General features: G+C 47.6%; 1 protein-coding gene across 1 annotated transcript in view; it reads left to right on the forward strand.

Annotated features, from left to right (window-relative positions):
- The first annotated feature begins 15,743 nt into the window (after positions 1-15,743).
- TVP23A (trans-golgi network vesicle protein 23 homolog A (S. cerevisiae)) overlaps positions 15,744-25,679 on the forward strand; it is a 37,741-nt gene continuing 27,805 nt past the window's right edge. The window contains exons 1-4 of the mRNA XM_006867245.1: positions 15,744-15,776; positions 16,378-16,532; positions 16,623-16,755; positions 16,897-16,976. Of these exons, the coding sequence (XP_006867307.1) occupies positions 15,744-15,776; positions 16,378-16,532; positions 16,623-16,755; positions 16,897-16,976 (401 nt within the window). The remainder of the gene's footprint in view (positions 15,777-16,377; positions 16,533-16,622; positions 16,756-16,896; positions 16,977-25,679) is intronic.

Genomic DNA, 25,679 nt, shown 5'->3' on the forward strand with positions numbered 1-25,679 from the left:
GACCATTGTTCTAGGTCCTTTACTACTATGTCAATTTGCCCTGACTTTGAAATCACTGAATCCACTGTCAATGAGCCAATTCCACCTCATAGTGACCCTACAGAACAGATGAACTGCTTCTAGGATTTCCAAAGCTGGACGTTTTTACAGGAGCAGACAGCCCATCTTTTCCCCATGGAGCAGCTGGTGGGTTTGAACTGCCAATGCTTTCTTTAGCAGCCCAACTTGTAATCCACCAAGGAACCTCTGTTATGGTTGTTGCTAACCGACTGTCCAGTCAGTTCCAACTCATAGCGACTCACAGGGTTTCTGAGGAGCGGCTGGTGGGTTTGAACAGCTGACCTTGCAGTTCAAACCAATCTTGTGATCCAGTCCTATAAGTGCTATCCCAGGACCCTAACTAACCCCTACCTGCAAAAAATGCTCCACCACTGTTACCTGCATTTGCTTCCAATCTCACTGCAATAAAACGGCAAAAGCCATCATTAGAACTCAAGGCCCCTGACCTCCAACCCAGGACTTGACCCACATGAACTCACATGCCTCCTCTTTTCCCCTTGTCCCTGCCACCCGAAGTTTCTGCATGCAGCAGACATTCAGTGCCCTGACAATGGTGGGGTGTGAATTTTGAATCTCTTGTCCTCAGCCCTGCTCTGCCAGGCTCCTTCATGTACCATCTGTGGGGTGATACTTTCTTTCTTTTTTCTGTTTTCTAAAACTTTTTATTGTGAAGGGAGTGAAGGTTTGCAGAGCAGATCATCAGTTTCACATTCAACAAGTTACAGACTTTGCTTCATTTCAATGATTATAGCTGGGCTAATTCTAAGTATTCAAAACAGACTTTAGGAGAAAGTGTTTCAAAACAACAGATTTCTTTTTTTTTCTACAGAACTTCCTCCCAAGATGGAGAAACCACAGGGGTGAGTTCTCCTTTCCAAATAAGTGCATTAATTTGCTTCTCCAAATTGGAACTGAACAGGGGGCAAACATTCACCCAAACTCCAGCAAAGCTTGCTCCGCCATCTAAGAGTAAGCCTCATCTAGTAGCCACCTCATCATTCCTCAGTCCATGAGTGCTGACTGGCACTCTGGGTGGTAAATTCAGCTGTACATGTGGTTGGCATGCAAAATGGATTAAGAAAAATATGAATGGGAAAGTCCTCATGGAGGATACAATCATCCTCTACAGTTGGCCAGAGTCTCTACCATTCCCTATCGCCTTACACATGTCAGCCTTGCCCATTTCCATAACCTCTGGACCTGGTGGAGTCCAAGTTGACCAACTGAAGAGCTTCTTAGGAGCCCTGGTAACGTAGTGGCTTACGAGTTGGGCTGGTAACTGCAAGCTCAGCAGTTTGAATCTACTAGGCTCTCCATGGGAGAAAGATGAGACTTTCTGCTCCAATAAAGATTTAGAGCCTCTGAAATCCACTACATCTCCATGGCATACAACTACCACCACCAAAGAGCTTCTTGTGGAGAGAGAGTTACTTTTGATTGCCAAACCCACCCTTGACAGGAAACCTTTGTACCCCATTCATCAGAGAAAGAGATTTTAAGAACCACCACTCATCTGCTGTTCTGTACCCTTCAGTTTCAGGATATTTTTGTGTTATTTTCTCTGGGATAAGTTCCTTCCTCTGTCTTCTCAGTTCTCTCTTATGAGAACCACTAGAGTAGAGCAAGTATCCCAGGACAAGGCCAATTAGAGGAAAGAGATGCTACATTGAGCTAAGAGAGAAAGGAGAGAGGAATGAATGGAAGGAAAAACCACTGGATGGTGTGACGGGAGGGGATTTGGTAGAGAAGTTAGAACCATGATTATCAATGGGGAGGTTGTTTTTCTAAGGGGCATCAGAGACATTTTTGGTTAATACAACTGGGAGGTAGTAGCACCATTGGCATCTAGTACATACAGGCTCTGGGTGCTGTTAGACATCCGAGAATGCATAAGACATCCACCACAGACAACGCAAAATTATTCAGCCCAAAATGCCAGTAGTCCAAGTTGAGAAACATGAACTTGGACCTATGGTTCTCATAGTAAAGTCACCTGATTCCCAAGCTACACCCCAACCAATGACACCACATGCTCTAGGGTGGGACCTTGCTTCTTAGTGATCTCAATATTCAGCCAAGGTTGAGCCCATGAGCTAAAGGGTTGAGGGCAGGATTTCTTGGCACAAAGTACAGATTCGATTTCAATGGGTCTGGCCTGTGATTCTGTATTTATGACAAGCTCCCAATGGATGCTGCTGGTGGTCTGAGGACCAGAGTCTGAGAAGCATTTTGTAGAGGATGAAGAGGAATGCATTAGAGATCTTTGTTAAGAGCAGGTGATGGTGGGTTCATTGGATTTCCTTGAATGCCCTTGGGGAGATGCAAGGACAGATTGGAATTACTTTTATAGGCTGTGCTTCTATTACTGCCGCCGTACAGTGTCCTGGTGTGGCTCTGAGGGTTAATGCGCTGGACTGCAAGGTGGGTTTGAACCACAAAGTTGGTGGTTCAAGCTCACCAGCTGTTCTTTGGACACCGTATACGAGTCAGAACCAACTCCAAGGCACTTAACAACAACAACAATGGTGAGATGGACCACGTGGAGCTGCTATAAATCAAGCTCTGGTGTGGCCATGTAGGACAAGCATGGGACTGTTAACTGTAAAATTGATGGTTCAAACCTTCCAGCTGTTCCTCGGAAACCCTAGAAGGGGTCACTATGAGTCGGAACTGACTCAAAGGCACTTAACAAGAAATAAACCAAATCAATCCAGACTCAGGTGTGGTGGGAACCTAGCCAGCCCCCTGCCTCCATCTCTGATTTGGTGCCCTGGCTGCACATTTAATTTACCCGAGATTAGAGTGGACAGGTAACATCAGGCTGCCCAGTTAGATTTGTATTTTAGGTCAACAACAAATCTTCTTTAATATATGTATGTTCCATGCAAAAATGCATGCTGTTCTTTTATTTTCTAAGTCTTGCAGTCCTCCCTGGGGAGCTGAAACATTTCTTAGGCTTGAATGACCCTCCCCATCAATGGAATCACAGTCATGGGGGCAGGAAGCCACCTGTTTATTCTGGGTTTTGAAAAACTCTCCGAGTAAATGTTTGGTGATGGACGCACAACCCAGTGAATGTGGTCAATGTCCCTGGATTATACACTGAAAACTGATTGAAACAACAAATCATTATAAAAAAAAAACAAAAAACAAACATTTTCTTTCAAGCTCTCCAAGTAATTACCCTGTGCAGCCAAGATTTGAGCCACTGGCCCAAAGGGAGTGAATTCAAAGAAGCCTTGTGTTAAAGGTTCTTTCCCTCATTAGAACCTTCTGCAAGAACCTTGCTCTTCAGAAAGATTAAGACATCAATCGCTTAGCTGAGGGCACTGAATTCTGAGAGGTAAGGGTTGGGTCAGGGATGAGAGGAAAAGATGCTGAAAGTAAATTGTGTTCTTCCCCTTAGGTTTCCCGAGTGTGCAGAAGAAGGGTGTAGGTAGGATAGAGGGGGCCTGCATTGGAACCCAGAAGGCCTCAGTATCACACACATTGCAGAAATACTCTACACAGGCACCCTGGGAGTCAGCAACACCACGTGGATTAGTGTGGGTAACCAATCCTAAGATTTGAGGAGCTCAACGTAGCAGACGCTGGTTTCTCACTCTTGAGGTTAAAGGGGGCAGTCTCTGAGGTTCAGTAGAAGGAGCTCTGGTTGTAGAGTAGTTGGTTTTGTGTTGGGCTGCTAACCACAAGGTCAGCAGTTTGAATCCACCAGCAGGAGAAGAGGCCTTCTGTTCCTATAAAGGTTTCAGCCTTGGAAACCCTATACAAGGTCACTATGAGTTGGGACCAACTCAACAGCATGAGCAGCAAGGTTCAATGGTAGCATTTTCTCCTCCCATGAGGGAGACCTGGGTTCAGTTCCTGGCCTGTGGATCTCATGGACAGCCACCACCCATTTGTTAGTGAAGGCTTACTTGTTGCTGTGACACTCAACAGGTCTAAGACAGACTAGGAAGAAAGGTCTGGCAATCTACTTCAAAAACCAGTCAATGAAAAGTCTCTATAGCCACTATGGAACACTGTCTGGCCTGCCTCCAACCATGAGTATCATGCAAGACAGGACAGCGTTTCATTCCTGAGGTTGTCCTGAGTTGGGGGCTCACTTGAAGGCAGCTAACAACTACAAAACACTGATTCAGGGACCCAGGCTCCTTCCTCTTGTGGCTCCACTGCCCAGAGGCCCAGTGGTTTTCCTTTCTTACTGCAAAGCTGAGGTCTGAAGACACTGGGCTGAGGGAACCACTTGGCCTGTGTCCAGCCCCAGAGACCAAACCAGAGACCTAAACAGCTCATGCTCATTCCCTCCCATCCTTCAGTCCTGGGCCCTCATTTTTTTTTTTTTTTTTCCTGGGCCCTCTTGACCAATGGCAGGAGGGAGGGCAAAACGGAGAGCCTGTTGGCTGATATGGTGCCGATGGTCAGCCTCCTGGGGTAGAGAGCAGGTGGGGTGAGTGGACCAGGTATGAGGATCTACCTGACAAGAGACACCTCCAGCACTGCATCCTCTGGGGCCTTCTCACTGTGATGCCCTGCGTTCTCTATAAACATTCCTGGAAAGGTCCACTTCCAGAGAAAGTGCTCAGAAGGAGCCGATCCCACCCCACCTAGCTCTATGTCAGCACCTAAGACACCTGCTCTCCAGGTGAGTTCTGATGTCAAACCAACGGAGACACACTCATGCTGGTCTGTCTGGCCCAAGCACCCAATCTTAGCTGGCACAGGTCCCAGCTTTTGGTTTCAGGATGAGTATGGGAGCTGAGATCTGAAACCAAGGACTCTAGAAACTGTCTTCCTGGTTCTGCTACGTGTGGAAACCCCCTGGGACTCCCAGCAGGGCAGAAGGTGAGAGGGCTGCAAGGAGTCAGCCCACAGGCTGCTCCAGGCTGGAATGCCACCTGACTTTCAAACTTGGGGTGTGGTTACCTTTTTGGTGGGTCCCCAGTCTCGCTGGTCTTCTGGCCTCCTCCTTCAGGACAGAGGGAACAGGAAAAGGGTTCTTGTGAGGTGAGACAAGGTCTACTTCCTCCTCGAAGCTTGCCTGCTTTTTCCTGCTGTGACAAATGGGGAACAGTGTTCTATTACCTTCCTGGAACTACCGTAACAAAATACCACAGAGTGGGCAGCTATTAATGACAGACTTTTTTATTGTTGTTTTTGTAAATGTTTATTGTGAATTATGTGATTGTTTACACTGGAGAACATTAGCTTTACAGTAATCCTATGTATATTGTTCCATTGCCATGGTTATAATCACCTCCAGGCATCATCAACTAACCAGAGGGTATACCCTGCAAGCCTGCCCCACCAGGTCATCAGCACACAGCCCCTCTCCCTCTCTAGGTCCGCTCCATCTCTCCACGTCATCATCTCTGCCTCCATCTCTGGCATCACTGCTTCTCTGGGTAGGGTCCTACTCTCGCTCTTTTCCCTTGATGGTCTCAGGGACCTCCATTCCTGGACTGCAAAGTCAATCACTCCCCTCCTTTTGCTACAAAATGTCTACCTTTACATGAAACGCCAGACATTTATTGTCTCATCCTTCTGGAAGTGAGGAGCTAACAATTAGGGGCTTGGCCAGGCCACATGCTCTGTGAAGGCCTGGGAGGCTCTTGCCTGTGACTCCCAGCTTCTGGCTGCCCCAGGTTCACGTGGGGCTGGTCTTCCTCTGTCTCTGTGTCTCTTCTCCTCTTTTTACTTCAACACCACTCACCCCACTCCAGTATGACCTCATATTGACTAATGACATCATCTGCAAACACTGTTGCCAAATGAGCAGGTACACAGGCACCAATCCCCTGCCATCCAGTCGGCTCCAGGCAGCCAGTGGGAGTTAGCAGGTCAATGTGTAGGAGGAGCCTCTGGTCTTTGAGAACTGTGTGGGTGGGGGCATGCAGTTGCCCTTGTGAACAACAGGCGGTCCAGCCTTCTGATGGGGCCACTAGAAGTCAGGACAGTGGTTCCCCTCAAGGGGAGAGTGACTATGAGGGCCTGATGAAGACCCTTGGGAGGCTGGGAAGGTCCTGTGTCTTGTCTGTCTGGGTGCTGGCTCCATGGGATGGCTCGGTTTTTTAAAGCACCTTAAGCCGCACATATCTTACTCTGCTGTCTGGGTTCTGCTTCCATGAAAAGTCTGAAAAAACTCAGTAAGGTTTTGGCAAACAGCCTAGCAGCTGCTCCACAGGTTAAATGTCGAGTTAGCATGTGACCCAGCAGTTTTACTCCTGGGTGAGTACTCAGGAGAACTGAAAACACAGGTCCAGACAGAACGGTCGGCCCCTGCGGCATTTACATTAGGACTCAGTGGAAACTGCTCTGTCTATCATTCCAGCATCTTTTTAGGTTCTCTCCTTGGTGGTCTCAAGGTCCTTTGGTCGTTCCCAGCTCTGCTTCTCTGGAGCCAGGATGACAGCTGATCTCACTGAGGTGTTTCCCCAAATATAGGGCACAGGGCCTGGATTCTGAGTCAAACCATCCCAAACAGCACCGTCACACTGATGAATATCCATCTCACTGTGTGTACATGACACATTGCCTGAAATAAGATACAGGTTTGGCTGCTGTAGCAAAGACTGATGTAGAAGTGTTTTTCTCTCTCGTGAAACAGGCCAAGTGTAAGTTATCCCAACAGTTGAGGTGGCTCTGTGAGGACCCAGGCTCCCTTTCTTTTGTGGCTTCCCCATCTTCATGTGTGACATCCCCCTCATGATCCAAAATGGTTGCTCAAGCTCCTGCCATCACAACAACATTCCACCATGCTATTATTGTTGTTAAGTGCTGTCGAGTCAGCTCTGACTCCAGTCCTGTGTCACCCTTATAATTGCTATATTACATCCAATTGTTCCAGCCACTGTGTCAATCCATCTCATTGAGGGCCTTCCTCTTTTTCTCTGACTCTCTACCAAGCATGATGTCCATTTCATGGGACTAGTCACTCCTAATAACATGTCCAAAATATGTGAGAAGTCTTGCTATCCTCACTTCTAAGGCGCATTCTGGTTGTACTTCATCTAAGGCATGTTAGTACTTCTGATAGTTCATGGCAGGAAAAGCCTAACCCCAGGGTAGCACAATTCACTTTCACTAGCTTGGCCACATGGCCACACTTAGGAGTCCTGGTATGGCGCTGTTGGATAAGCACTGGACAGCAAGGTCAGTTTGAACCGCAAGATCAGCGGTTCAAACTCACCAGCCACTCCTTGGATGCCCTATACAGGGCTGCAATGAGTTTGAATGGACTTGACGATGCTTAACAACAACAACAACAACTTAGTCTCAATTGTCAGGAAGACAAGAAAGGTAGTCTTTAACTGAGGGGGCCATGGACCAGATAAAATTTCTCTTTCCATATCAGAAGATATTGGAGTCAGCTAATTGTCTTTGCCACATATAGCAGAACAGAAAATAAAATTAATTTTAAACTTGATAAACACTTAAGCCAAGGGGTATGAAGAGAAGCCCCTAAAACCTCCCGGAGGGTAACAGGCAGAGACTGGAGTGGAGGAGATTTTCCTTTGGAAAGGTCATCCATGTTTTCCTCTGCTCAGCAGCACTAGGAGATAAAGATATGAGGCCCGGTTTGCCCAGGTCTGAGGGGTTCTCGGGATGCAGGATTTCGTTTTAAAATAGGGACAAGATGGTCACACAAAGTGTTTGCCAAGCCCCCTGGATGACATTCTAGCCAGCCAGCCACACTCATACCTGGACCACCTCTCTAGGCCCAACCCCCCTGAGATGCTCCCTGCTCTAGGAGACACCCAAGAGGGGCTGCTACCAAACTCGGCAACAGAAAAGAGGGGCCAAGCCTTAGGTCGGTAGCATGGGGGTGCGCCAGGTGTCCATAGTGACATAGAGTTTCCCGTCTGTTTCATCGTGAGAGTCTTTTGGGGTCAGGTGGGGTTGGTTTCCACCTCAGGATCCCCTATCTAGTTCCAGGCACATACACTGCAAACCTAACCCAATTGCTGGTGAGTGGATTCTGCCCCATGGTGACTCTGCAAGCTAGAGTACAACCACCTCAAAGGGTTTTCAAGGCCGTCATCTTCATGGGAACAGACTGCTAAATCCTTTTTCTGCAGAGCGATGGTGGGTTCAAACTGCCACAAGCACTTAAGCACTGCACACCACTAGAGCTCCTTTTACACATAGTAGGTGCTCAGCAAATAGAAGTTGGAAGCAGAAAGACATGTAAGAAATGGAACAATGGGACTTCCTCCCCCACCTCCTCCTGAGACCACGTGGCTGCATGGCTCCTGCCCTTGCAGCCTGCCTCCCCATTCCCTCTTTGAAAGCCTAATACATCATGTGCACTTGAATTCTCTTTACAGGATCTGTTCCTGGGGAGTCCCCCTAAGAGAGTGGGTTTTCCATAGTGATGGCAAAATTACCAGGGACAGAGAGCAGAAATGGGCAAAGTCATGCGCTGCAGAGAACTGGAAGCTGCAGGTCCTGTTCAGTCCCTGCTCAGCTCCCATGGATGGGCTCAGGGTCACCTGGGCTTCCCGTTTCTCAAGAGAAACAGAAATGTGGTCTTTTTTTTAAAAAGTGACATCTGATTTTTAAATATTGATCAATCCACTCCTTTTTATTTATTTATTTTTAACTGTGCAGGCCTAAACCACACAGATGTTGAAATCAGATTTGGCTCTTGGGCCGGCATTTCGTAACCTCTACACACTACAGCTCTGAGAGGTGGAAAAATTATGTGCAGGAGACGAAAGACCTGAGATCAATCCATGGTTTAACCACTTGTTAGCTGTGTAGATTCGCCTAAAAAAAAAAAGGCTTTGCACCTCAGTTTCTACATCTGTAAAATGGGTAGCATCTCACATTCTGATGGGTGCCTGATGGGTTGATATGGTTTATTTAGCAAATACTATGTACAGTCAATGCCCAGGGCATATGATTAAATACTAACTCATTAATTTTTTCCCAGCTTCTCTAAAGTTGTTATTGTTAAGACTCATAGCAACCCTGTGCAAGGTTTCAGAGGAGCATCTGGTGAGTTTGAACCACTAATCTTGTGGTTCAAATCGACCTTGCGGTCAAGTGCTTATCCCACAACACCACACCAGAACTCCAAAGTAGGTATTATCAGTATCCCCATTTCAGTAATGAAGGAACTGAGGTTTAGGATCTGGTCCACGGTCTCCCAGCTGATAAGGGTGGGGCTGCCTTTTGGGCTGCCCAGTAAAGAACTTTGCAGACGGTTTTATCAGTCAGTCAGCGCATCCATGCAGATCTCTGGTCAGGCTGCTCCTGGGAGGAACTGGGGAGGGATCAACAGAAGGGCATTAGACTTCCTGTCCAGTCCTGGCCCAGGACCAATTCCCAGACAACATCTTTCTTCTCAATCAAGCATTTCCCGTAAATGATGGCTCCCTGCCTGCTGGGTCCTGGACCTGCCTCTGCTGGCAGCCAGCAGCCAGCTCAATTTTAACTCCTGGAAGCCAGGGCAGGCCTAAGTCTGAGAGACATTCCCCATCCCCACTGTCCACTCCCAGACCAGCTGCCCTGAACTCTTTTCTGAGGGCAGAGGGGAGCAGATTGGCCTGTGCAGGGAGGCCTGGACTCAGACCAGATATCCAGAGGGGAATCAAAGCTCTGTTTGCCCTGAGCCCTAACATCTTCATCTGTGAAATGGGCCCATTTCCCACTGCTGTTCACCACTAACCACTCTCTCACTTGAAGGTCCTAAGATGCCCACAGGGTGCCTAGCACTGAATTAGGTGCCCCTGCCCTCATGGATAGAGAAAGTCAGGCCAATAAGAAAACAAGATCAACAGTGATCATGGATAGTTCTAGAAAGAGAACAAAACATATTGAGCCATGGTCTTAGTCCCAGACCTGGACTGAGCTTAGATGGTGTTTTAGTTTCCTAGAGCTGCTGTAACAGAAGTGCCACCAAGGGGTGGCTTTGAAAAACAGTGATTCACTTTCTCACACAGCCACGTCAGGGTCTCAGTTGTGTCAACTGCCTCTGTGGCTTCTCTCCTCATTCCTGGTGTCTGCCTGTGGTTCTCAGGCTCCCTGGCTTGTAGACGATCCTCAGCTGGCTCTGTTGTGGAATGGCTGGTAGTTTTGAACTGCTGACCTTGAGGTTAGCAGCCCAACTTGTACCCACTAAGCTACCAGAGCTCCTCTGTTTAGTTCTGAGGAGTGGCTGGTGGATTTGAACCACCAACTTTGAGGTTAGCAATCTAGTACTTATCCTACAATGCTACACCAGAACTCACAGGTATGGGGCCCAGGATTTCAGTACATAGTTGGCGCTGGGGGGCCTAAATTCTATGCATAACAGAGAAAGCTATCATATCTTCAACCCTGAGAAGACGAGGAGAGGACTTAGGTGGGGAGGGACTTGGGGGCTTGTGGAGCTTGTGGGATCAGTGTTACGGGAACACAATGACTATCAGAGCAGAGGCAGGGAACGTCCCATGTCCTGACCAGGCAGGGCCTCCGATCCCACACAAGGACAGGAGGTTGGTATTCATCGGGTGAGTCCATGACGAAGGGGAGACTCCCGGACACCCACTGAGTGAAAACCACCACCCACTGTCCCAGCTTCCAGCACAGAAGGCCCGACAATGCTGTTTACCCAAGTTTCTGGCCTCGTTCCAGCCCTTGCCTGATGAAAGCCTTTCTCCGTGGCCACGGCCAGGGGGCACTTGCTCGGTACTGTCTGACTCATGGTAGTGCTGTGACTCATGTCTGAAATCTCCCCTCTTACAGGAATCCTGGCGTGGAGTCCACCCGTGGCTGAGCACTGGACTGTGAACCACAAGGTCAGCAGTTCAAACCCACCAGCTGCTCCTCAGAAACCCTATACAGGGTCACTATGAGTCGGAACCAACTCAACAGTACTTAACAACAACACCACATGAATGCCCAGGGGCCCTGGTAGCGCAGCACTTAGGCACTCATCGAGCAGCTGCTCCTTGCCATTGGCCTGGCATTCCCATGGGCAGATGCTCCTGCATGCTGATGACACGGATCTGCCCACCTGGCATGTGGCCCTGCCTCTGCCATTTCTCCCAGATAGGGATGCTAGATTTAGCAAAGGAAACTACAGGGCACCTGGTCATGTGTGAACTGAGGTCAACAGGAGATCTTTTTTTTTCATGTAAGTAGTTTAGTGTCCCCAGCAAAATTTGGGACATGTTCATACTAAAAAATTCATCATTGTTGATTTCAATTTGCATTTAACAGGGTGTCCTGTGTTTTATTTGGCAACACTGAGCGCAGGGCAGGGTAAGTCTGGGTCCTGTGTGACCTGGGGCTCTCAGCCTGGTTTCTGAGCAGCTGTCCTCTTGTCTTGTACCCTTCCCGCCTTCCAGAGAAGTTGAATCCATTTCACAGAAGCCCCTCCCACCTGAAACCCCCTCCCACCCACCCATTCCTCCTACACCTACATCATGCTTCTCCTCGCTGGCAAACATGGTGCGAGGAAAGTTGAGGAGAGGGTCTCTCCCATGAATTGTGCAGAGGGCGAGTCCTGGAATTCCACCCTGACCTCAGCTGACCTTGGGCCTCCACTGCCCCCTCTGTAGAATGGGGAGAGTCACTGTCCCACACATTTCTCAGCTTCTTCCTTCACTAACTCCCTCCATGTTCTGCGCTCCTCATGCGGGGAGGTACGGGTGGACGGTTGCTTAGTGAGATGCCTGAGGTGCTTGTCCTCTTTGGGCTGATGTTCTAATTTAGATGAATAAATATGAGGGAAAGTAAAAAAGTATTGGTACGAATCATAGACAGTTTTATTAAACAAAATTATCAAAATGTCCAGCTACTGTTTCTCAACGGATCGTCCATCTACGTACATAAACCTCTGCAGGGGTGTTTCCATCTCTCTAAGCCTTTCTCCATAGAATCCTGCTCTCTTCAGTTGTTGTTGTTAAGTGCCGCTGAGTCGGTTCCGACCCATAGCGACCCTGTATAGGGTTTCCGAGGAGCAGCTGGTGAGCTTGAACCACCAACCTTATAGTTCAAACGACTTTGCAGTCTGGTGCATTAACCCACAGCGCCACACCAGGACTCCATAACCTGTGGTGCAAACCTCTCTGCCTTGAATTAAACTGGCCCAACTGATCCCCCTAGAAACCACTGTTTTGATTGAACCTGTTTTTTGAAGGCCTCCAAGGCCTCCTAAGGAGACTAGGTAAAGAGTAGGACAGAAAGAACTTGTCTGCAGCCACCCACCGATGGCAGAGACAGGTTTACACACATTTTGTTCGGAATAAACCCATGCATGTATGAACTGGAACCCCACTAGCAATACTTTATGCCTGGGCCTCATATGTCAGGTGCTGTGGAGTCAGTTACAACTCACAGCAACATTATGCACGACACTATGTGCAACACAACGCACACTGCCTGGTCCTGTGCCGGTCTCACAATGGTTGCCACATTTGTGTCCCTTATTGCTGCTACTCTATCAGTCCATCTTGCTGAAGGTCTTCCTCTTTTCTTTAAAATCCGCTTACAATTTATCCAGCATTTGAATTGTACAAGGATAAATACAGCCAAGAGAAAAAGAAGAAGAAGAAATGGAAACACAATGGGTCTGCACCATCCAGGGGCCTGAATTATGGTGTGTGTGAAATATACATCGAGCTTCAAAGACTTAGTATGAAACACAGAATGGAAAAAGAGTATCCTTTTAATCATTTTTGTTATTGATTGTGTGTTGAAAGGATAACCTCTTGGGTAGATTGGCTTAAAGAAAATTATTATTAAAATGAATTCCACTTGTTTCTTTGTACTTTTTTAGATATGTTGTCATCATAGACATCTATACATATATGTAGGTTGTTGTGAAGTGCTGTTGAGTCAATTCCAACCCATAGCGATCCTGTATAGGGTTTCCAAGGAGCCGCTGGTGAGCTTGAACTACCAACCTTGCTGATCAAATGGCTTTGCAGTCTAGTGCATTAACCCCCAGAGCCACACCAGGACTCCTTTTTAGACATGGCTACTAGAAAATCCAAGATTGCGTATGTGGTTCGAATGAGGTTTCCATTTTGAGAGAGTGACTGGGTGAGGAGGGGATCAGAAAGGGGACAGGGAAGCCCTCAGTGAACTGAGCCTCAATATTCAAAAAAGACTTTCTAAAATGGAAAAGTTGAAACAAATATAAAAGTAAACAGTATCATAAACTTCCACGTACCCATTGTTGTTATTGTTATGTGCCATGGAGTCGGTTCTGACTCATAGCGACCCTGTACAGGGTTTCAGAGGCTGTAAATCTTTATGGGAGCAGAAAGCCTCATCTTTCTCCCGCGGAACAGCTGGTAGTTTCAAACTGCTGACCTTAAGATTTGCAGCCCAATTCATACCCACTATGCTCCCAGAGCACCTTACTCAGATTCAAAATTCTTAGTGCATGTTGTTGTTGTTAAGTGCTGTCGAGTCGGTTCTAGCTCACAGCAACCCTGCAGAGATTCCGAGGAGCGGCTGGTGGGTTTGACTCATGGTAGTCTCAGGTGACAGAATAGGATTTTCCAAGGCTGCAGGTTAATGCGCTGGACTGCAAAGTCGGTTTGAACTGCAAGGTCAGCAGTTCAAGCTCACCAGCCACTTCTCGGACACCCGGTTCAAGGTCACTATGGGTTGGAATAGACTCGACAGCACTTAACAACAGTCTTTGCAGTAGCAGACTGCCTCATCTTTCTCCGTGGAGCAGCTGGTGAAGGCAAGTGCTCAACCCCTGCCTCCCTGGGGGCACCTTCTCAAAACAGCACAAGACTTGTCCAAAAACTGTGGCCTAAAACCTGGGGTGTTGACAGAGGCAGGAGCCAGGTACCAGGAAGGGCTGGGCTTTGCCTGCAGACTCTTGGCAGAATCAGTGGTGGAGATTGTCATAGAGAACACACGTTCCCAACAAACAAGACATTTCCCCAGGCTCTCTTTCCTTCCTCATCAGCACCCATTTCTAGGACCCTCTTCTCCTGTGGCCAGAGTTGAACTCACCCTGTGCAGAGGTGGCAGAAGGACATTCCTCTCTGCCTCCACCTTCCATAGGTGGGAGCCCAAACCCCCTGATGACCACCAGACTGTGGACCTGAAGCTCACTCTGCAATCCACACACTGGCCAGGGCTGTGAATTCTATCACCATTTCTGCACGTGTTGTTTCTACAGACAGGATGTGTCCCCAACACAGTTAGAAATAGGGAGCTGAAAATGTTGAGGCTCAGAGGAGCCAACAAAATTCCTGAGAGACCTACAACCCTTCACTCAGGCAAGTTTCAAAAGCAGCTTTTTATATGGTGTGGCACTGTAGGATCTGCACTGGACTGCGAACCACAGGATCAGCAGCTCCAAGCCACCAGCTGCTCCTCGGAAACCCTATACATATACAGTATGTCGCTATGAGCCAGGTGACACTTAGCAACACCAACTTGATCTGAGGTGGTTCTACAGACAATGGTCCTGCCATCTAGTGCCGCCATTACAGAAAGGCCCCAAGTCTGTGTGCAGGGACAGGGAGCTTTCTCCTGGTGGGGATGCCATTTTGGGGAGTATTTTTAAAAAGTATTTCCCAAACGTTGTGCTTATGGGGTAGCTTCTAAAAGTTCCTTAGCTAAATCCAGTGACATCAGTCCCTCTTGAGTGGGACTGAGTCCTGGTGTCACAGCAATTAAGCGCTTAGCTGTGACCTGAAAGGTAGCTATTGTGAACCCACCACACCCGCCAGCTGCTATTCCGGAGCAAAGACCTAGACACCTGCTCCCGCAAAGATGCCCGCCTTGGAAACCTTATGGGGCAGTTCTCCTCTGTCCTACAGCGTGGCTGAGAGTTAGAATCAATGCAAAGGTAATGGGTTTTGGATTCTGACTGGGGTGGGACCAGGCACCATCAGCAGTCTGTATAGCTCCCCAGGTGTGGGGTGGGCAAGGGGCAGAACCAGAAGTTCTGGTGCCGCTTCTCAGCCTCCCGGGTCTGGTCAGGGTGCAAAGTAGCTCAAGAGCTCTGGGGGGGCCCGAGGGTCCTTATTTCTAAGACGCTCCTAGGGACCTCAAGCCTGCTAGTCTTGGGACCACACTTTGATTGGTAGGAACCTGAATCACCATGGCGGGCCTTTCTGAGAAGGACTGTTGGCTCTTCCTGCCCAAGTGACTAAGGGTGAAGAAAGTGTCAGAGAGGCTAGGATGCCCAAGGCCCCTGACTCCTGGGCAGCTGTGGGGGTAGGGGTTGCAAAGGCTGGGAGTGAGAAAAGACATGTGGTTGCGGAACATTTAGGGACTTTTTCCTCTGACTCTGAGAACCACCAGTGTCAACATAGAGTCAAGTTGGGGTTCAGAGTCTCCCCAAAGGTAGTAGTATGGTGGGAAAGTCCCCTTGGAAGCCCCATTTGGGGACAAACTGTCATTCTCAGTCATCAGTTTGGGGTTACTTCAAGAACAGCCCAAGCTCCTGCTCTCTGCCACCACCATGTCTGCATCAGTTTGTGGTCCTCTGATGGCCTGTGTGTTGCTGTGATGCTGAGAGCTACGGCATCACTATTGCAAATAGGAGCAGGGTCTTCCATTATGAACGGGTTACGGCAGAGCTGCCAGACTCTGGCTAGAAGACCAGCCTGGTGGGGCATCACAGAACACTACCGGAGACTGATTCGCTGACTGTGGACATGTCATCAGGAATGACCAACTGCTAGGAAAAGGCATCAGTGAGCCGTCTTGACGCAATGACTGCAACAATGGAGTTGGGCATCTCGAAGGTAGCACTGGACTGGGCAGTCTCTCGCTCTGATATAATGGGCTTGTCAGGATATGCCATCAACTTGAGGGCAGCTAAGATCAACCTTGCCATCTGGGAGTCACTCCACAAAGATGGGGTCATCCTCCTCTCCTCCCCTGGGGGCAGAGGGCTGAGGATGCATATGTTGGCAAGTAGCAGGTGGCACCAGGTCAGACCTGGGCCCCTGGTATTCCCTCCCTAGGGGAAAGCATCCTCCCTGCACACAACTTGTCATGCCCTCTGTTGGGTAGGTGGGGGTGTTCTGAAGGGAATAAGGAGTTGCTTGCTACTACGAAGATTCTCTGACCCCACACCAGACCTGAATCTCCAAGGTCCTGGGGCATTCTGGGATCAAAGACTTTTGGGAAACACTGACTCTCTCCAAACCCTGAATGAGATTGCCTAACAGTAGTATTCATTCATTTATCTGACCACTTAGTCATTCAGCATCAGCACCCACGACCTTCACTGAGCCAACCTCACTCCTTTAGCAAGATCGTGTCTGTCTATATCCACTCCAGAGCCAGAACCCGCTCGGCTCTGACCACCCTAGGCTTCACACTCTCTCCCTCTTTTCTCAGCATCAGCGTTTTCCCAACAACCTCATTGGTCCATTCCAGTTGAGCCCCTCTGGCCCAGGACCCTCCCACCTGCTTCTCTCCTGCGACTGCGCTCTGGGCCAGGCACGCCCCGCCCCCACACCACCCTTCTCGGAGATGGAAATTCTGGGCGCAGAGTAGGGCCCCTCCCATCAGCCCCTCCAGCCCCAGGCACCCGAGACCCCTCTGCGGTGAGAGGGGAGCCAAGCCTGGGGCCTGGGCTCCAGGTGGACTCCAGAAGATGAAGCAGGTAGGGTGGTGGGGATGCTGGGGCTGGAGGGCCAAGGCATGACTAGGTGGAGCATGCGAGAGGACCAGAGAGGATACGCTGAGCCAAAACGTCTGGGCCTGGGCCGGAGGGTGGAGAGGGCCTCGGGTCTCAGCAGGTGAGGAGGGTCCACCTGCTCTGAGGGGCGGCTTGGAGCCCAGCAAAATGAGCAGAGAGTGCCAGGCGAGTTGGGTGGTATACAGGCCAAATAGCCTTTGGTGCCCCTCCTCCAGGCCATGGTGGATGATACTGAGGATGTCTCCCTGGACTTTGGCAACGAAGAGGAGCTGGCCTTCAGGAAAGCCAAGATCAGGTACGAGGGACCCAGGGCTTCAAGAAAGCTTTGTTCATTCAGAATTTACTGAGCATGACTGTCCTGCAGACTGGGGCTAGGGACACAGTAGTGGCAGATAAGACAAGGTCCCTGCCCTCCTAGAACATGCAGTCTGCCGACATTGACACTGACCATGACCTTGGTTCATGACACGAATTGAACGTAGCAGGCAAATAGGAGAATTACAGAGAGAGACTCAAAGAGTGAGCCTCTGAGGAGGTGACGGTTGAGATGAGACTGAATGATGAGAAGCAGCCAGCCATGGGAGACTCTGGGGGAGAGTGTTCCATGTAGATGGCACAGCAGGTGCAAAGTCCCTGCAGCTGGAGTGGAAGGCTGTATGTAGGGTAATGGGAGCTGGGATAGAGGCTGGCAGGCTGGAGAGGTGGAAAGGGCTTGAAGTCTTGCTCTGATCCCTGCCTCGGCTTTTGTTGGACAGAAATAGTGTCTGGTTAAGTTTCCCGCCTGCCTGAGACCATCTCAGCACCCTGGAAGGTGGCAGGACCAAGGCATGAGGAATGATCGTTACATGCCATTACCAAGGACCCAGGCAATGGCCACATCCAGGCACACCCACAGCTTAGCCACGCTAACGGCCCGGTCCTGCTGCAGGTCTCATTCTAGCAGTCAGAGACTGAGCGTGGGGCCTGGCTCCTACATGCATGCCTTTCAATTTCCTACAGTGATCCCCAGAACGATGGGCTTTAAGGGAAAGCCCTTCTAGCTAAAGACTATCTAAACTCATGTACGCAGTCACCAAGTCTCCACCAGACATCTCTGTGTGACTGACCCTGGATGGTGATTGGGGACACCCAGCCCACAGGACACAGCCCTGCCCGCCACAGCTGCCCAGCTACAGCAGGCCTGTTCCATGTGACGTTAGCTGGGGTACCCTGTAGAATGAATGATCGGCCTGTTCCATGTGATGTTAGCTGGGGTTCCCTGTAGAATGAATGATCAGCCTGTTCCATGTGACGTTAGCTGGGGTACCCTATAGAATGAATTATCAACAGCATCTCTGGCTTCTACCTACAAGGTGCCAGTGTAGTAGCTAAGTGCCCTCGAGTCGATTCTGACTCACAGAGACCCTGTATAGGGTTGCCAAGGGGCAGCTGGTTATGACAACCAAAAATGCTCTCCAAATTGAAAAAATTAAACCACTGCCGTCGAGGCGATTCCAACTCATAGCAACTCTGTATAAGATTTCTGAGGCTGTAAATCTTTATAAAAGCAGAAAGCCTCATCTTTTCTCCCATAGAGTGGCTGCTGGGTTTGAACTGTTGAACTTGTGGTTAGCAGGCCAGTGCTTATCCTACAGTGCCACCAGGGCTCCTTGCAATGTCCCTTGGACACTGCCAGATATCCCCTGAGGGGCACAATCACCCCTTTTGAGAGCCACTGGTGGGGAATGGGTTGCAGACATGCCAACAGCTACTGTAACTCGGTGTTTTAAATGCTGTGATAGGTAGAAGCTCGGGCACCTCCCCTGTGTCTTGGAGGTAAGCTGAGACAGGTAAGGGTGGGTAGGAGTTGGCTAGACTGAGAGGGAGGAGCTGTGCATCCCAGAAGCAGCAGTGCGTGTAAAGGCTTGCAGGGCACATCAGGAAATTAGGTAGTCTAGAGATATCCATGGGAGCAGTCTGAGCAGAAGCTGGGCAGACCAGAAGGGCTTGTCATTGAACTTCGAGAACTGTGCAGCTGTCCACTGGAACTTTCCACAGGGATGGAAATGTGCTGCATCTGCACTATCCAACATGGTAGCCACAAGTCACATGTGAGCACCCAAAATGTGGGTGGTGTGAGCAGGAACTGAAATGTTCATTTTAATGAATTTCACTTCACTTGAATGAATGGTCACTGAACTAGCCCCTCGTGTGGCCCTCATATTGGACACAGCAGGCCTGGAGTTTGGGCTTCATTTTCAGGTCAGTGGGAACTGTGAGAACTGCCAAGGGTCCAAGGAGCTCCAAGGATGCTGAAGCTGAAAGAGACTCGGATCCTCCCCCAGAGCCGGCACACTGGGAGAACCTTTCCCTAGACTGTGGCGGGGAGAACTGTTTTCTGCCAAAATTTTTATCATCGTTTGCCGGCCATAAAAAAATTATCAACTTAAAAATTAGCTTGCTATATTTGGTCAAACATTATATTAACTTACCCTACAGTCGCTGGTAGCGTAGTGGTTATGAATCATGCTGTGAACCACAAGGTCAGCAGTTCGAAACCTGCTGTTCCACGGGAGAAAGAGGAGGCTTTCTGCTCTCATAAAGATTTACAGCCTCCGAAACCCTGTACAGGGTTGCTATAAGTCAGAACCGACTCCACGGCACATAACAACAACAACAACAACAGTCACTGGAGAAGGGTATCATGTTTGGTAAGGTGGAGGGTCAGAGAAAAAGAGGAAGACCTCCAGTGAGATGGACTGGCCAAGTGGCAGCATCAGTGGGCTCAAGCGTGGCAACAATTGTGAGGTTGGCCCAGGATCGGGCAGTGTTTCGTTCTGTAGTGCGTAGGGTCGCTGTGAGTCAGTACCAACTCGATGGCACCTAACAACAACAACAAATATGATGGTGTGAGTTCTGGTGTGGCACTGTGGGTTAATGTGCTGGATGGCAAAGTCAGTTTGAACTGCAAGGTCAGTAGATCAACTTCACCTGCTGCTCCTCAGAAACCCTATACAGGGTTCATTATAGGTCAGAACTGACTCGACTGCACTTAATAACATAACCACAACAACAACATGATGGAGTCCTGGTATGGCACTATGGGATAAAGCGCTGGACCACAAGGTTGGTTTGAACTACAAGGTCAGTGGTTCAAACTCACCATCTGCTCCTCAAAAACACTATAAAGAGTCACTATGAGTCGGAACCAACTTGATGGCACTTAACAACAACAATGTGGTGACTGGAACTGCGGTTGCCTTGGCAGGGCCAGACCAAATGATTTCATGAGTGTTATTTGGCCCCACAGGTGGATGTTCCCTACTTCTGACCTATAGCCTAGAATTCTGTTGTGGCGCTGTAGGATCAGCACTGGGCTGATAACCTAGAGGGTGGCAGTTCAAACCCACCAACTGCTCCTTGGAAACCCTATACTGCCCTATACAGAGTCACTCTGAGTCAGAACCAACTTTATTGCACTTAACAACAATAAGAGCCTAGAACTGGCACTTCTAAGACTGGGGCAGAGGCATGTCCTCGGTGGGAACAGGATGTCACACTGGGGTTCTCTCTCTGGAACGGGAAACTGTCCCGCCTAAGGAAAGTGATGTTCACTACCTAGGTAACATTTCTGCACATTCAAAGGTTCTGAATTACAATACATTTCCACACACAGCAAGACTCAGTCCTCTGTCCCAGCTGGATTGTGTTCTCAGTGGACACAGCTGGTTTGTTTACGTGGTTTGTTCAGCAATTCATGGTGGTCCTTGTACATTCCCAAACTGAAAACAGAAACAAACCCATACCAACCCAAGTCATCAAGTCCACTCTAACACACAGCGACCCTACAGGACAAAGGAGAGCTGCTCCCTGGCCTGTAAATCTTTATGGAAGTGGGCCACTTCGTTGTTCTCCTATGGAGCCGCTGGTAGATTTGAACCATCAACCTTTCAGTTAGCAGTTCAATGCTTAAGCCAGTGCACCTTCAGGACTCCCTTTGTACAGCCCAGTAGGTGCCAAACTGAGAAAAGCACCGTCCTGTGGCCTCAGACTCTATCAGGAGTCACATGTTAGTGGACCCTGAGCTCTAAGGCAAAAATCACATAGCATGAAAACCTGCAGAATCCCTCCCAAAAGATGGTTCTCAGCAGTCCATCGAGTAGGGTGGCATCTTCTCTTCTAAGAAGACTAGCACATCGGATACAAAAACTCTTCCTTAAACAAGCCCACATGAAACTGTTGGCTGTTGTCTTTTGGAGAAGTTATATTGAGTGAAAATTAGAGTAGCAAACATGTATCTAGTACGTATTATATGGAGGTACCAGTCTCTGTATTTTCACTTGGCTGCTTTCATGGAAGATAATTCATTTAACGTGCATTGTTGTTGTTGTTGTGAAGTGCCATCAAGTCGGGTCCGACCCATAGCGACCCTGTACAGGGTTTCCAAGGGTGTAAATCTTTACGGGAGTAGAAAGCCTCATCTTTCTCCCGCGGAGCGGCTGGTAGTTTCGAACTGCTGACCTTAAGGTTCGCAGCCCGATTATTTTCTTCTACTCTATGCTTCTATGTGAGTCCTGGTGTGGTGTGGTAGGATAAGCACCGGACTGCTAACCAGAAGGTTGGCGGTTCAAACCCACCAACTACTCTTGGGAAACCCTATACAGAGTTGCTATGAGTTAGAGCGCACTCCATGGCACTTAACAACAACTTGCTCCTGTGTTTTACGGACTCCTGGTGTAGCGCTATAGGGTAAGAACTGGCAGGTGAACCAAAAGGTCAGTAGTTCAAACCCACCAGCTGCTTCTTGGAAACCCTATTTAGGGTCGCCATGAGTCAGAATCGACTCGATGACACTTCACAACAACAACAACAACACTAACCCAAAAGGTCGATGTTGTTATGGACCTTGAGTCAGTTCCTACTCATAGGTACGCGGTGTTGGACAGACCCACCTTCGTCTTCAAACTGACATCTTTGGTTTTACCACTTTAAAGGGTTTCATTTGCAGCAGAATTTGCCCAGTGCCGTATGTCATTTGATTTCTTGACTACTGCTTCCATTGGCATTGACTGTTGACCCAAGAAAAATGAAATCCTTGACACCTTCAGTGGTTTCTCTGTTTATCGTGGTGTTGCTTATTGGTCCAGTTGTGAGGATTTTTAAAATGTTTTTATGTTGCAGTGTGATCCGCACTGAAAGCTGTAGTATTTGGTCTTCAACAGTAAGGTGCTTCGAGTCCTCTTCATTCTCCACAAGCGAGGTTGTGTCGTCTGCATATCACAGGTTGTTAATGTAGCTTCCTCCAATCCAGATGCCACATTCTTCCTCATATATCCCAGTTTCTCTAATTATTTGCTTAGCTTACAGATGAAATAAATATGGTGAAAACATGCAATGCTGACACGCCCCTTTTGTCATTTTAAACCAGGCAGTGTTCCCTTGTTCTGTGCAAATGACCGCCTCTTGGTCTAAATACAGGTTCTGCACAAATACAATGAAGTGTTCTGGAATTTCCATTCTTAAAAATGCTATCCATAATTTGTTATGATCCACACAGTCAAATGCCATTCCATAGTCAAAACACAGATAAACATCTTTCTGGAATTCTCTGCTTTCAGCCCAGATCCATCTGACACCAGCAATGATAACCCTTGTTCCATGTCCTTTTCTGAATCCAGCTTGAATTTCTGACAGCTCCCTAGTGATATACATCTGCAACCATTTAAAAATTCTTCTTCAGCAAAACTATACTTTTGTGTAATGTTAATGATATTCTCTGAGGATCTTTGCATTCCGATGGGACATCTTTCCCTGGAATGGTCCAGTGTGGATCCCTTGTAGTTGGTTAGCCAGGTACTATCGCCCAGATTTCTCTTTGTCGATGAGTGAGAGCTTCAGTGTGCATCCATTTGAAATATGAGAGCAAGTCAATAAAACATTGCTACAAAATCATAGAAACCTTCATTAAACTATAACAGCAACAACAAAATGATGAAACAACTGCTTCTCAACATTGTTAGGTACCACTGAGTCAGTACTGACGTATGCACAACAGACTGAAACACTGCTCAGTCCTGCGCTAATCTCACAATCATTGTTACGTTTGAGCCCATTACTGTTGCTACTGTACCAATCCATCTCATTGGGGTCTCCCCCTTTTTTACTGACCCTCCACTTTACCAAGCATAATGTCCTTCTCCAGGAACTGGTCCCTCATAAATAATATACCCAAAGTATGAGAGATGAAGTCTAGCCAACCTGGCTTCTAAGGAGCATCCTGGCTGTACTTCTTCCAACACAGATTTATTTCTTTATTCTTCTGGCAGTCCATGGTAATTTTAATATTTTCCTCCAATACCATAGCCCAAATATAGCAATTTTTCTACAGTCTCCCTTATTCACTGTCCAACTTTCACATTCATATGAGGCAATTGAAAATACCATGGTTTGGGTCAGGAGCACCTTAGTCCTCAAACTGACATCTTTGCTCTTGAACACTTTAAATCCTCCCTCCATCCAGGTCTGTCCACTTTTGAAAGCTGTGTGTCCATCTCTCTAACCCTTCACAGTAGAATTCTGTGCTCTCAGATTTACACCACGTCAAAACGGCAGTTTTGGCATTCTCAGGGGACTCAAATTGTGCTCATTTTCAATGTTCCTTGAGTTTGGAGAACAAACAGAAGTCTGAAGGGGCAAGAGTTGTAGGGTGGATGAGGTAAGGTTCCCAGTGAAATTCTCTTAGGACAGCCCTTGATACCCTTGAATACTGAGCAGGTGCACTGCTGTGATGGGAAGAAATTCCATGGTGCAACTTTCCTGACCTTTTTCTCACCAATGTAGTTTTTAGTTTTATTAAAACACTTTCATAATAAGCCCCCTGCGATTGTCCTACGTCCTTCAAGAAAAGCGATCCAGATGACCCTTTTAGAATTTGAGAAAACAGCTGTCCTAACTTTCTGAGATGATCTCTCTGCCTTGACGTGTACTGACCCAGCAGATCCCCTCCTCAGAAGTCACTGTGTAGCTTGGACTATAATTTGGAAGGTGCCCTAAGAAAACTTAGATTACTGAGACAACTTGTCTGCAGCCATCCCCTTATCACAAAGACATGTTTAAATGTGTTTTATTTGGAATCAAACAGTGCGTGTGTGAACTGGAGCTCTAGAACCAATACTTCTGAGCTACACTCATACCTCAACTCAATTTCGGAAGCCTTGTTTTTCACCAATACTTTCATTGCAGCTTGGACGTCTCCCTTCAACACCATCGGTTCTTGATCATATGTTACCTCCTGAAGTGGTTGGACATGGACCAATTCTTTTTGGTACAGTGACTCTGTATATTCCTTCCATCTTCTTTGGAGGCTTCCTGCATCATTTGATATTCTGCCCTTAAAATCCTCAGTACTGCAACTCAAGACTTGAATATTTTCTTTAGTTCTTTCAATTTGAGAAATGCCAAGTGTGCTCTATCTTTTTGGTTTTCAAACTACTAGGTCTTTGCACTTTTCATTCATTCTTTCATTCACTTTAGCTAGTCTACATTTAAGAGCAAGTTTACTATTTTTTATTATTTTTTTAATTAATGGCCTTTTGCTTTCTTCATGTATGCTGCCGTTGATGTCATCCCACAACTCTTTTGGTCTTTGCTCGTTTGTGTTCAGTGTGTCAAATTTATTCTTGTGATGGTCTCTAAATTCTGACAGGATAGACTCAAGGTTGTACTTTGGCTCTCATGGACTTATTTTTATTTTCTTTAGCTTCATTTGAACTTGCATATGGATAATTGATGGTCTGTTTCTCAGTCGGCCCCTGGCCTTGCTCTAACCAAAGATTCTGAGCTACTCCATCATCTCTTTCCACAAATGTAGTCAATTTGATTCCATCTGGTGAGCTGCACATGTGTAGTTACTGCTTATATTGTTGAGAAAAGATCATTGCAATGCCTGTCAGTTGTGCAAAACTCTATCTTGTAATCTAGAGTTGTTTCTATTACCAAGGCCATATTTTCCAACCATTGTTCCTTCTTTTTTGTTTCCTACTTTCGCATTCCAATCATCAGCACTTCTCAATGCATCTTTATTGCATGCTTGACCAATTTCAGACTGCAGAAGTTGGTAATAGTCTCCAATTTCATTATCTGTGGCATTAGTGGCTGGTGCGTGTGTTTGAATAATAGTTGTATTAACTGGTGCTTTCGAGTCAGTTTCAATTCATAGTGGCCCTGATAGGGTTTCTGAGGATCAGCTGATGAGTTTGAACTGCTGACCTTGCAATTCAAATGATCTCATAGGCATATGGATAGTATCTTATCACTGTCAGTGTTGTACTTTAGGATAGATCTTGAAACGTTCTTTTTGATGATAAACATAACACCAAGTTCCTCTTCAGCCTGTCTTTCCTGACACAGTAGACCATAAGATCCTCCAAATCAAAATGGCAAACACATTTATTTCAGCTCACTAATTCCTAGGATATTGATCTTTTTGTGTTCCATTTCATTCTTGATGGCTTCCAATTTTCCTAAATACACAATTCATACATTCCACATTCCGATTATTAACAGATGTTTGCAGCTGCTTCTTCCCATTTTGCATCATACTACATCAACAAATGAGGGTCCCAAAGGCTTTACTCCCTCAATGTCTTTAAACTCGACACTGCTTTGAGGAGGCAACTTCTCCTCAGCCATATTTCGAGTGCCTTTCAACCCCAGGGGTTCATCTTCCGGCTCCATACCAGCCAAAATTCTGCTTCTATTCCTAAAGTTTTCAGCGGCCACTTATCTTAAAAGCAGATTACCAGGTCCTTCTTCGGAGGTAATTTCTGTTACCTTACCAGCTCAAAGGTAAAGAAATTGAGATGAGGGTTGAGTGTCTTGCCCAGTGCCTCACAGCTACTCAGTTGCAGCGGGGATTTGAACCCTTAAATCTAGATATTGAGTCAGCAGCTGATATGCTCTGTTTGAGGGGTTGGGGTAGATGCTCACACAGGAAGAAAACTGTGCTGAGCCCACAGTG

Source organism: Chrysochloris asiatica, unplaced genomic scaffold (assembly GCF_000296735.1).
Source record: "Chrysochloris asiatica unplaced genomic scaffold, ChrAsi1.0 scaffold00102, whole genome shotgun sequence".
Taxonomy (NCBI): domain Eukaryota; kingdom Metazoa; phylum Chordata; class Mammalia; order Afrosoricida; family Chrysochloridae; genus Chrysochloris; species Chrysochloris asiatica.